This window comes from Trichoplusia ni, chromosome 21 (assembly GCF_003590095.1).
Source record: "Trichoplusia ni isolate ovarian cell line Hi5 chromosome 21, tn1, whole genome shotgun sequence".
NCBI lineage: Eukaryota > Metazoa > Arthropoda > Insecta > Lepidoptera > Noctuidae > Trichoplusia > Trichoplusia ni.
Window position 1 is genome coordinate 1,408,928 of NC_039498.1, and position 12,304 is coordinate 1,421,231.

Sequence of the window (12,304 nt, forward strand, 5' to 3'; positions counted from 1 at the left end):
GGATGGTGATCGCCAAGTCATGATAAACAATATCATGACTTGGCGATCACAGCATGAAGAACATGGACACCGAACAGCAGTCTGGCAGTGGCAGAACATGTCTGTAATGCGGGGACGAGTCACTACATACGTTTCGACAAAGCCTCCGTACTTCCGAAGGAGAAATACTTCGTGCCGCGATAATTACGGGAGGCTATAGAAATCAGCCGTCACCCGAATTTCAATAGAGATCTCATGGTCGAAGGATACAAGATTAGACGTGAAAAATCAGATACAAATGTCAAGTTGTATAAAATAACTTGGACTGCGTCCCATGACGACAGTCGCTGAGAGAGGCCACGGGGTCCAATGTCACGTGAGGAAATGACGTGTCTCGTAATTTGATGCACAAGATTAACTTGTAACATGATCTGAGATGAGCGTGATGCAAAGTGATTAGAGATTGAGAAGTCTGTAAGCGTCAAGGAGTTTGAGGTCAGGTGACTACAGATCAAGTGATTTAAGGTCTACAGATTTAGGGTCACAAGATCCGAAGTCACGAGGCCAAGGCCCTAATTTTGCTATTTACAATAGCCGATGAATAAATGGAAATCGGCTTAGAATTACACTTTTTGTATTAACTTAAGCATTTCTTCTACACAATAACTGAAAATTAAGGACGGGGTGGAACACTCATGGTCAATACAACGATTTTCCTATTATTGTATTGACAAAATCCTTAATAGAACAGGAATAGTTTCAAATTTAATCCAACTGCCATTCGTTCATCGGTCATTGTAAGTAGCAGAATCGGAGCCCAGAGTTGATGTCAACTGAGGTCAGAAGATAAATGATTAATAGTCGTGTTGATCTTGCGGATCTACGAAGGGGTTTATATGCACGAGGTGCAGGTTCGACCCAAACGTAGGCCTTAAAAAAATGTAGTTTATAAAAGTTCAAAGAACTTTCTAAAAAGTTCTCAGATGAACTGACGAACGGGGAAGGAAAATATCGTGAAGATAACTTTTTTCTTTCGGATGGGATACTATGAAGTGACTCCTTTTGTTTTGAGTTGAGTGGAAGACCGTGTCAGGCAACTACTAAAACCCACCCATTTTGCTTCCTTTGCCCTTCGTGTACCAGGGCCAAGGTAACCCTTTTAGACAATCCAGCTGGCAGGATCGTGGTGATGAAATGACTTTACTTTTGTATATTTTTATTAGTAACTTTTAAATGTACATAATTATCATCGTCATCATCATAGCCTCTTTATCTTAGGACCGACATTCAACCTAACCGGATGCAGCTAAGTAGCATTTTACAATAAGTGACAGCCTGCCTGACCTCCTCAACCCAGTTACCTGGGCAACACGGTAACCCTTAGTCAGACTGGTTGTTAGACTTTTTAGCTATGACTACTTACCCGAAACGGATGTCAAAGATATGTAAATAACACCAGGAACTCACAATTCAACACCCATCCAATAGTCATGATATTTTTATAATAACTATCGTGAGACTGATTCATTATTAAATGATGTAATGGCTTACTCACGCGTATTTATCGGGGGTGCCTGACTAGTTTCGGACCCAACCGGAGTAATTGTCTCAAGTATTTTTCTTAAAAAAACGAAAATGTCCAAAACTTAGTGGTAACTTCAAACACTGCCATCTATTGGCATGTGCAAGCAACATTATGACAAAACAATGGTTCATCTTTATTTTAGTTCGTATGTGCTTTAGCCGATAGCGTGAATTTTATTAAAATAGGTTATTACAAAGGTCATCAAATCAAGTGACTTCAATTCACATGACCTCAGAACCCGTGACTTAATTTTTAGTCTTAAAATACGCGTACAACCATTGTTTGAGACCCATAAATAACTAATTAAAAATATCACATCCCGTGACCTCAAATCAAGTGACCACGTTACAATCTTCTATCACGTACTTAGTTAGGACGGTAAACTTGCTATAATAACTTGACGTATTTGTGTAGGTTGTAGAACAAAAGACATCAATAAAATTACTATTTTAATTTATTCACACATCCTCACCTCTTTTAGCCTGTTTTTTTTTTGGAATAATTTATTTACAAATCCGAATTTATTGTACAATTTTGTTTGGTATCTAAATATTATCACAGTTTATGCGTAGAGTCCACGAGCGAAAGCGACGGGGGCAGCGTGCGCGACCGCAAGGGGAGCGTGCGCGTAGGCCACGGCGGGAGCGGCGTAGGCGTGGCCGGCGTAGCCGTGAGCGGCGTAGGCGACGGGCGCGGCGGCGACCACGGCGGAGTGGCCTACCAGCTGCTTGGCGAGCGTGGGCGCGACACCGGCGGCGGCGCCGTCCAGCTGAGCCTCGGCGGTCTGGATAGCGTTGACAGCTTGCCAGGAGTGGTCTTCAGCGGCGTTGATTGCCCGTCCCTGGAGCTCGGAGGCCTGGTCGTGGTACTCGCGGGCGGCGTCGGACGCGGCGCGGACGTGGTCGGAGGCTTCAACGTGGGCGTCGATGGCGGCGCCGGCAATGTCTCCGGGGGAGATGGTGGGCAGGGCGGGCGCGGCGTGGGCCACAGCCACTGGGGCGTGGGCCACGGCCAGGGGGGTGGCGTGGGCAACGGCGGCGTACGGAGCCGTGTGGGCTACCGCAAGACCGGCGTGACCGATGAGGCCATGCCCGTAGGGGGCTGCCAGCAGGCCGGAGGGCGCGGCTGCGGCGCAGGCGAGGAAGGCGGCGACAATCTGCGAAACCAAGCCGATTAGAATCGATTACATCACAAACGAACATCTATATCGATACATTGATATTTGCACCCGTGTCACATCACTAATCACAGACACTAAACTCGGAGCACTTAAAACAAAATTGTTATGAACAAAGCACTAAAGAGTTAATGAAACTGAATGTCTCAACTAACCAGAACTCTCATCGTGCACTTCTGTGTTAGACTGCTCGAAGGCTACTGACTGATCTCAATTGGTCGCCGCTGGTTTTTATACCATTGCACGAAGCTTGTGCTCTGTACGTAAAAAAAAGTAAGTGGACCGAATCAAGGGCGGCAAGGGTGTAATTATAGGAAGTGCGACATTTTTGACTGATAGATTTGCAAGGAAATGGCCGACAACTTTCTAAAAGTGGAACGAGATTAAAGAATGCAGTCGATTTAATTTTAATTGTAGTTCAACTTTGATATTCGAGTTTTAATGTTGATTTCTTAAGGTCGAGTGACGTATCAGACGTATGTTATAATGAGCTTATTATGACGTACAACTGTAGCATTTATTTGCATATGTTTAAAGTATTGAACGATCATTTTGGAGATTTCTTGACAACTTTTTATCATTGAAACATTTAAACGTACTTAGCTGCGTCAATTTAGACTAGATGTTGATTCTCACTCAATGAAATGAAATAAAAATGGATAGAATTATGATGCAAAAGGCTAAATAAAAACAAATTTAGTCTTAAAGGCTTTTTTTGTAAATCGCTTACTATAAAAAAGACCGAATGAAAACACAAAACAAATTGGAATCAAATGTGTTTAATAAACAAATAATATTATTGAAATTTTTACAAAATGCAATAACATCATAATAACTATTTGTGCTGTCAAATCTTTTGACTATTAAATTAGTTAATCGAAAAAATGTGATATCTAATCACATCATCTCAGGCTATGTAACCTCAGATCTCGAGACCTCAGTTCTTGTGACTTCGGATCACATGACCTCAGTCCCCAGGCCATGTTAGCCTCAGGTTTCAGTCCACATGGCCTGAAACCTATCAATCTTGATAGTAGTTTATGGTAACGTGATCAACGTTACAGACAACATTTTGACTGCACGGAAAGCAGAGTGGTTGAGGTCACCACACCAATCCCATTGCGCGCGACGTGCCGCGGGTTCGATCCCTGCGTAGGACACATATTTGTGTGATCCATGAATGCTTGTTCTGGGTCTGGATGTTATTAAGCATGAGATTAGTATGTTTGTGAAACCCCCCGCGACAGAAGGATTAAATTGCTTAGTGCAGGAGTCGTCTTTCTTTGAAAAAAAAAACTGCATGACCTCTGACCTCTTGACCTTAAGTCACGTCACGTGACATCAAATCGCTGTGGTCACGCTTCAATCATAAGACTGATATCAGACCACAGAACCATGGACCATGACTGTGACCTGCGATTAAGTGTACCACGAGGATTCACGTGGACAGTGATGTATAAGGGGGCTCAGAAAAGGAATTCACCAACCTCATGACTTAAGATTTTTGACCTTTGACCACACGACCCGTTGACCACGCGACTTCAAACCGCATGATATCATATCACCGTCAAATCTGTACAGTTTATTTCAATCGTCGATGTTTTCAAATATTAAATATCATTGTTTTATATGTAGATAGTGTAGAACCGAAGAAGAGAAAAAGTGGTTAGCGTGAAAATCAAATGGAGTGCCATTTAGCAGTAAAACTTGAATAGGACTGCTATTAATGAACCAAAATCATGGTGTTTTAAAAAAACGGAAAACAAATGTCAAGTTTTACCAAACATTACATACAGGGTGTTGTAAGATATGGTTACTTTTTTATGTAACGTATTTGGCTTGACACAGATCTTCCCAATTGAGTCTAAACGTATTATCTGTATCTATACTCTATACTAACATATAAAGCTGAAGAGTTTGTTTGTTTGCTTGTTTGTTTGTTTGAACGCGCTAATCTCAGGAACTATTGGTCCAAATTGAAAAAATATTTTTGTGTTGAATAGACCATTAATCGAGAAAGGCTTTAGTCTATAAACCATCACGCTGCGACTAATAGGAGCGAAGATACAATGAATGAAAAATGTGAAAAAAAACAGGACGGGTATAAATCATAACTTATATCTTCTTCTACCCACGGGAACGAAGTCGCGGGCAACAGCTAGTACAGAATACGAAGACAATGTTTCTTTTCGGGTGTGTGAAGTGATTTAATTTTGACTTGTCAGTTCTATGTATTGACAATATAATATATAATATATCCGGGGACAACTCACACACGGTTATCTGATCCCAAGCTAAGCAGAGCTTGTGTTATGGTAACCAGATAACTGATATACATACTTATATATTTCTAAATACTATATTATAGATAAATTACACCCAGACACCAGAACGAAATGTTCGTGCTCATCACACAAACATATGTCCTGGGTGGGAATCGAACCCACGACCTCCGGTATAGCAGTCAGGGTCACTAACCACTAGACCAACAGGCCCGTTATGCCCGTGATGCTCGAAGAAGCTTGTCAAAAGTAAGGCGAAGAACGTCATGCCCTGCAACAGTTTTACTTAAGGATTGTGTTTTAGACTTACGGATAAAATAAACACATCTCTAACAATTGTTACGGGTAGTCAGCTAGAAAGTCTAACAACCAGTCGAACCAAGGGTATCGTGTTGCCCATGTAACTGGGTTGAGGAGGTCAGATAGGCAGTCGCTCCTTTCAAAACACTGGCACTTAGCTGCATCTGATTAGACTGGAAGCCGACCCCAGCGTAGTACTGAAAAAGCTAGGATGTCTTAAACTTAAAATATAGAGTAATCTGGCCCTACTCAAAAAACTAGGACCACATTCTTATACACCCTGTAGATGTAAGTTAGATAACGTTAATCGCGGAAAACTGAACATTACCGTGCCTTAACACGTGCAACCAGTCACTCTGGGTTCAATTTAATTGCATTTAAAAAAATATTCATTTATTTAAAAATATTAAAATATATCTAGTCATGTATTTATAAAATTACAAATGGAGGCATATTTTGTTGAAATTCAAATGTGATGTAATTTTTAATTTAATGAAATAAATTCAGAACAAAGTAGAAAATAATTAAAATTAAAAAGAGAAGACAGATTATTGCTAAAGTGATAAATAAATTTAAGAAAATAATGAGTGACAGTATTTCAATTATTTTATCACTTATTGTTATATTCAGTATATGCAGAGCTATTCAAGAAATTGAACTTGGTAAGAATATTCAATTGTTTATACAAAATTCTAGTAAACTGTACACAAATTGGGTTCTAAAAAAATCTAATATGTCTATGTACAGTACTAGAAAATGACACAGGTGACGCAGGATAATTCTTACGTCACAACAGAAATAAAAATTAAGATGGAAAATAGTTTGCTACAAAACTGTTTATGTCTGCAGTGATTTTTAAAATTGTGTAGTTTGCATGCCTTTGTCGGTGGGATATGGTTAATGTGCAGTATTATAATATTTAAGAACTTCTATGTACCCATATTCGCAAATGAATAAATGATTTGATTTGATTTGAAAACTATTGTACAACTTTTTTGTTGCTTTGGCTCTGGATGGTAATCTATAGCCTTAAAGATCCATCCTTTTCAGCCTTGATTGCTGTATTAGCCCAGGCTGCTAATTCGGGGGTTCGATTCCCATCACATATTTGAGTTATGAGCACAGTAATTATTTTGTGTCAAGGTGTAATTTATAAATGCACTACCCAGCAAACGTTGTTTTGCCAAATATTTTTTGCATATTTGTATGTATTTTTAGTGCCACATTATAAATAAAAACAATTTCGTCCAAAAAATAAAATATTTATTTTTATTGTGAGCAACTCTTAGGGGTATGAAAAATAGATGTTGTTCTATTCTCAGACCTACCCAATACGTATACAAAATTTCATAAAAATCGGTCGAACCGTTTCGGAGAAGTACGGTAACTAACATCGTGACACGGGAATTTTATATATAAGATAACTTGTGTGTATTTAGAAATACAGAAGTATATTTACCATTTACCTTGTAGTCATAACACAAACTTTGTTTAGTTTAAAACTAGATGGCGCTGTGTGTAAATGAATGACGTTCTTCTTTATTTTTCAGAAAGTGAAGAAGATGACGATGACAATATTTGTGATCTCCCGATAGACGAAGGTGACTGCTACAGTGACAGTCTGAGTGACAGTGACGAGGATATGAACGGTACCACTGTGTGAGTGACATTCGGTATTTAACTAATCAAACGTGCGATATATATAACTTATGGTACCAGCCCCTGATCCCAAGGTCATTTAGAAATGTGTTTAATGAGGCACGAGGAATAAATATCTTAGTCTACGTTATCAAATGTCTGTGAATTGTGCCCCATGCGACAGTGTGAAATTTTTTGTCAGTCCCAAAATCAATCTTGCTAGAATTATCAGCTGATTTTTCTTCATGTTACTTTATCTGAGTTTGTAACAAACAAGTGGACCAACAACAACCTTAGCCCAACATTAAGAGATAAATAAGGCTATTTCTAATTATTTCATTTCAGATACGGCTACAACAGAAACACGACAAAATGCGAGGAATTCATATATGAAGGCTGCGACGGTAATAAAAACAGATTTGATAACACCAACGAGTGCTGGAAGACTTGCTACACGCCAATAAAATACTTTCTAGCTAGAGTCACACAGTTATTATCTGCACAATAACAAATAAATTACAATGTTTAATACAATAAAAGCAACTCTTATTTTTCAGAAAATAGTAAAAAACAAAGTCGCCTTTTCCGTCCCTATATCCCTTTGAACGCTTAAATCTTTTAAACTACTCAACGGATTGTGATGCGGTTTTTTTAATAGATAGGTAAAGTGATTCAAGAGGGGTTTTAAAACCTGCGCATAATTTAGTAGAGGAATAGGATTCATAAGCTTAACCCTGCGAAATACATATTATTGAGCCACTGTAACCATTTTTTTTTAAACGCTTATTTCTAAGTTGTTTATTACGATGCAGCGATGGTATTAATCCTTATCAAAATATGAGTGTAACGAAAATTTTGTAGCGTATATTAGCATTGCTCCCGTGCGAAGCCGGGGCGGTTCGCTAGTATTATTATAATAATACCAGAATATTAGTTTCCCAATGCTAGGCACAGGCCTCTTTCCAAAAAGGCACGGTAAGAGCATTGCTCGTCAAAAGATTTCTGCATGATTGTGATTTTGGATATCAATATTTGGAAACCATCTCCAACCATCAACCATCATTCATTCTTTTCTTTTCTTCTTTGTCTTTAAAAATTAACGACTCCCGCAGTAAGGAATTTAATTCTTATGTCGCGGGGGGTTTTACAAACATACAAATCACAGGCACAAACACACCCAGACTCAGGACAAGCATTCGTGGATCACACAAACGCTTGTCCTACGCAGGGATCTAACCGTCGCGCGCAGCGGGTTTGGTGTGGTAACTTCAACCACTCGGCTATCCATTGATATTCATTGATTTAAACATTGATAGCAACTCAACATTCGTTGAAAAGTGGAGATTCGTAACAACAACCACTTGAATTTCGTAGCAATTTGACTTGACATTCGTAGCAACTTGCTTAATATTCGAGGAAAACTGCACATTTTTAGCAACAGCTGCGTGATATACGTAGACACAACTTGACATTCTTAGCAAAATGCCTTTGTAGCAATTCCTTAATATTTCTTAAACTCCGGTTTGGCATTCATAAATTAGGCATTCACGTGCAAAAGCAAAACAGTGAAAATTTGACATAAAAATCTGTCGTATAGAACAGAATAAGATAATACGTCAATAATGCATCAATTAAACTAACTAATCATTATCATTATAATTATATTATTAGATAATAACGCGCATTAGTTAATATCTGTACTGTTTATCACGCTATGAGCATGCTACAACAAATAGCTATAAATAAGTCAATTCTATATGATTTCTCATGACGGGAAACGGAATATTACACAACGGAATACATACTTAATTATAATTAATTTATGCTCATGTCTCAAAAAGTAATTTTAAATCGCATCGAAACGAATTAATTGGCATTAAAAATATTTAATTAACTTTGGAAATTATGGCATAATTCTTTTCAAATGTGTGTGTTTTTTTATAAGAAGAAAACTTTTATTTATTTAATATGTTTTTGACAAATAAACAACTATTACTAATACATTTAGAAACTAGATACACGTATTAAAAAATTAAAACAATAATGAAAATAAAGCATAAAAAAAAATCTTCGTCTTCGCTGCCGGCTGGGAGAGTGCCCAAAAGGCTAAGGTGTAAATAAATAGTAGAAAAACTTGATCCTAAAACAAGAATCGAATGTGTGACTGCCAGGCAAAGCACTACTCGCTTTACCGGCTAAGCTATTTTATTTTTATTTTTTATTTTATTTTATTGGGACAAGAAACAGTAGCATATTGAGGTTTACATTTCAAGTACGTATTTGCTAAAATGATAAACATACTACCCACAACGCTGTCCGCAGATTACAATACTGAATAGCTGTTAATAATGACGTGTTTGTGCTGCATAGATATTTAAAATTCTAAACTTACAAATTTACAGAGGCTTTGAGGCTTTCTTAGGTTTCCGTTTCAGCCTATAGACCTTACACCTTGAATTTAGGAATAGGAACTTGAATTAAAAATTAATCAGAAATTTCATTCATTTTTATTTAATTAAGTACATTAAAACTCAGGAACACCACCACGACTTAAAGTTAAATTGTTTATTTTTTTATGACAGTTATAATATGGGATTATGACAGTTGTAGAAGCAAGACAGCGCTATACACGGCGTATATCGGCGTCTCTCTTCCACACACACGATGTTATTACTTTTAATTTTCTTAGTACATTTATAATTTTATTTGTATCAGTTAGAAGGTCTGGTTTTTTATTCTAGTTTTCTTTTTTCTATTAATTTGCTTTTGGTACAACGGTGTTCGTTTGGTTGTAGAGTTTCTTCAGTTTCTTGGCAGACAACATGTGGCTTGCTATTACTGTAAATAAAATAAAACATAATCGATTTAAAAAATCTAAAAACCCACGTTTTAAAATACCACTTTATTCAAATTTCATCACAGCCGGTTCAGCCGTTTTTTATTGTAAATTGCTATGTCATCAGGTTTGAAGCTACACAGAAAATTTCAGCCTGCTAGCTTATCGGGAAGTGCCCCAAAATTGAGTTGCAAAAATCCAACCGGAACGACAAACATACAAGGAAAGTGAGTTTATAAAAGAGACATAGGAACAAAGACACTTACAAATAAAATGTTTTGCTATTGATAAAATAAAATACAAAATAGATTCAGTAGTTCATGAGTTATCCTACGTCGCAAACTCACAAACTTTATTCACTCTCTAAAAATAATACGAAACTTACCAAAATTATCAAATAGGAAATAACACAACACCGCAACAGTCATGATTATTAATAATTTATTCATTGTTTTATTATTAATTAATAGTTAATACGTCTATCGGTGACACTTGATCGATTTGCAATAACAATGATTGCAATGTGAACTTGATACGATAGCAGAAATAAACTACACAACAATAGTTTATTGTAAACATATAAAAACTGCTTATAGGGAAAAAGACTGAACTTTGCACTGACGTAATTGATACCAAGATAGACTAGCTGTTGCCCGCGACTTCGTCTGCGTGACTGTATAGATATAAATTTCGTTTCTTTTTTAAACAGATTTAGATTTTAAGCTAATTATTTTTTGTTTCTGTATTATTGTTAAAAAATAAAATAAAATTTTTGCCCTGTGGAATACTTTACATTATGACATATTTCAAAGCTAACTGTATCGAGGGTAAAAAAAGAACACTTTACTATTTTAAACATTTATTTTGTTTTAAATTTCCACTGTTAGGTACTATTAAGATTTAAAAAAAACACTGTACGTCTTTATAAACGGCTGCTTTCCTTTATTTTTTAACTGCGTATGTTATTAATGATGCAACGGTTTACTCACGCGTATTTATCAATCCTGCCGCGTCAGCTCATGATTAAGGACTCCGGTTGAGGCCGAAACTAGTCGGGCGATCCCTATAGATACGCGTCAATAACCGTTGCATTATTTAAAAACTAATAATTTTCACGATAGTTACTATAACAATAATTAGGTAACTATGTTGTTATATTGGTGCGGTAAATACGCAATAATTTACTGCTTTCCAAAAAGGGAACGTAATTTGGTTTTGGATCATATTCTATAATTGGTGGGTATGTTCTAGGATCGCTGCGATTCTCATCATCGTTCATGATTCGTTGTATCCGAAAAGCTGTCACTGCAAATAAAAGAATAGCAATAAATAACTAAACAATAAAATTATTTCATTGCTAAACGGATTAAAACAGGCACTTAAGGAACGTTAGACTTTTTTCTTCCTTTTTTTCCAAAATCGAATCTCGCTTTAAGGAATTAGATCCTTGTATTGAGGATTGTTCCACAAACATTCAAGTCACATGCACAGAGACACCCAGACTCAGGACAAGCATTCGTAGATCACACAATTGCTCAAAGCACAGATCACTGTATCAACTTCATTATTTGTTTACGACACAAAATAACTAACTTATTCAATAGTTTTTGTTTATTTGTCTGACGGACTAAACGGAGGTTTTTGTTAAATATGTACCATATTGTGTAAATATGTACCATATTGTGTAAAAACTTACCAAAAGTTTCAAACAAAAAACAACACGACATCACCGCAATTAATATTTTAAATAATTGATTCATTTTTAAAAATAATTATTTTGAAATATACGTCTCTTGATGAATCTTGACACATAAGCTATGACAGAGGAAACAATGACATTTATAATTTATAAGTTGTATACCACAAAAACAAATTATGATTAACTGTACTAAATTAAACCAGCTAAGTGCGAGTCGGACCCGCGTAAGAACGGTTCCGTACTAATGTCTACAAAAACGGTTTAAAACATGTTTGTTGTATGAAAAACCCTTGAATGTTAATTTATTCTGTTTTTTCTTTAATAGATATTTTGTTTTACAGCAGCAATAGAATTATATAATATTTTAATTGCAAGTCTTGAAAGCCAGGATTTAGGTACAATGAAACCAACGAAACGCTTAAGCTCGGTGTGTCCCAGGGGAAACGATTAAATGCCTTGGAACCCGCAACGAAATTAATCAGAAATAGAAGAAAGGAGGAGTGAGAAAAAATATTCCACTTAATATATTGCAAGCGGGAGAAAAAATTAAACTAGAAAAGAGATTGAACCGAGTTATAGGCTCAGTTGTCATCTTATTTAAGTTATCTTATAATTTAGGTCCTATTTTCTTGATTCGAATGTTAAATACGGCTAAAACGTCAGAAATAACTACTTATAGTGCAAATCCAACACCAGGTATCAACAACTCCTGAACTATCACTATTCATGAGACATATGGATAGAAAGCAAGAGTAAAAGGGTTTTTACCCTATGAGTACAGAACCCTAACACTGAAAAGTTAGCAAAA

General features: G+C 36.7%; 2 protein-coding genes and 1 long non-coding RNA gene across 3 annotated transcripts; 1 reads left to right on the forward strand and 2 right to left on the reverse strand.

Moving 5' to 3' along the window:
- Positions 1-2,092: 2,092 nt before the first annotated feature.
- LOC113504228 (pupal cuticle protein PCP52-like) lies at positions 2,093-3,040 on the reverse strand. Its single transcript, XM_026886404.1, has 2 exons — positions 2,897-3,040; positions 2,093-2,720 (listed from the first exon to the last, which is right to left on the reverse strand). Exons 1-2 carry the CDS (start codon positions 2,906-2,908, stop codon positions 2,127-2,129), a joined length of 606 nt encoding a protein of 201 aa, XP_026742205.1. The 5' UTR covers positions 2,909-3,040; the 3' UTR covers positions 2,093-2,126.
- A 2,843-nt stretch (positions 3,041-5,883) lies between these two features.
- On the forward strand, positions 5,884-7,611 carry LOC113504261 (chymotrypsin inhibitor SCI-III-like). The gene is made up of 3 exons (XM_026886477.1): positions 5,884-5,985; positions 6,874-6,982; positions 7,307-7,611. The coding sequence occupies exons 1-3, from the start codon at positions 5,907-5,909 to the stop codon at positions 7,467-7,469; spliced, it is 351 nt and encodes a 116-aa protein (XP_026742278.1). The 5' UTR covers positions 5,884-5,906; the 3' UTR covers positions 7,470-7,611.
- A 3,101-nt stretch (positions 7,612-10,712) lies between these two features.
- On the reverse strand, positions 10,713-11,644 carry LOC113504308. Its single transcript, XR_003401548.1, has 2 exons — positions 11,494-11,644; positions 10,713-11,102 (listed from the first exon to the last, which is right to left on the reverse strand). It is a non-coding gene; the product is annotated as an uncharacterized LOC113504308 (long non-coding RNA).
- Positions 11,645-12,304: the final 660 nt, after the last annotated feature.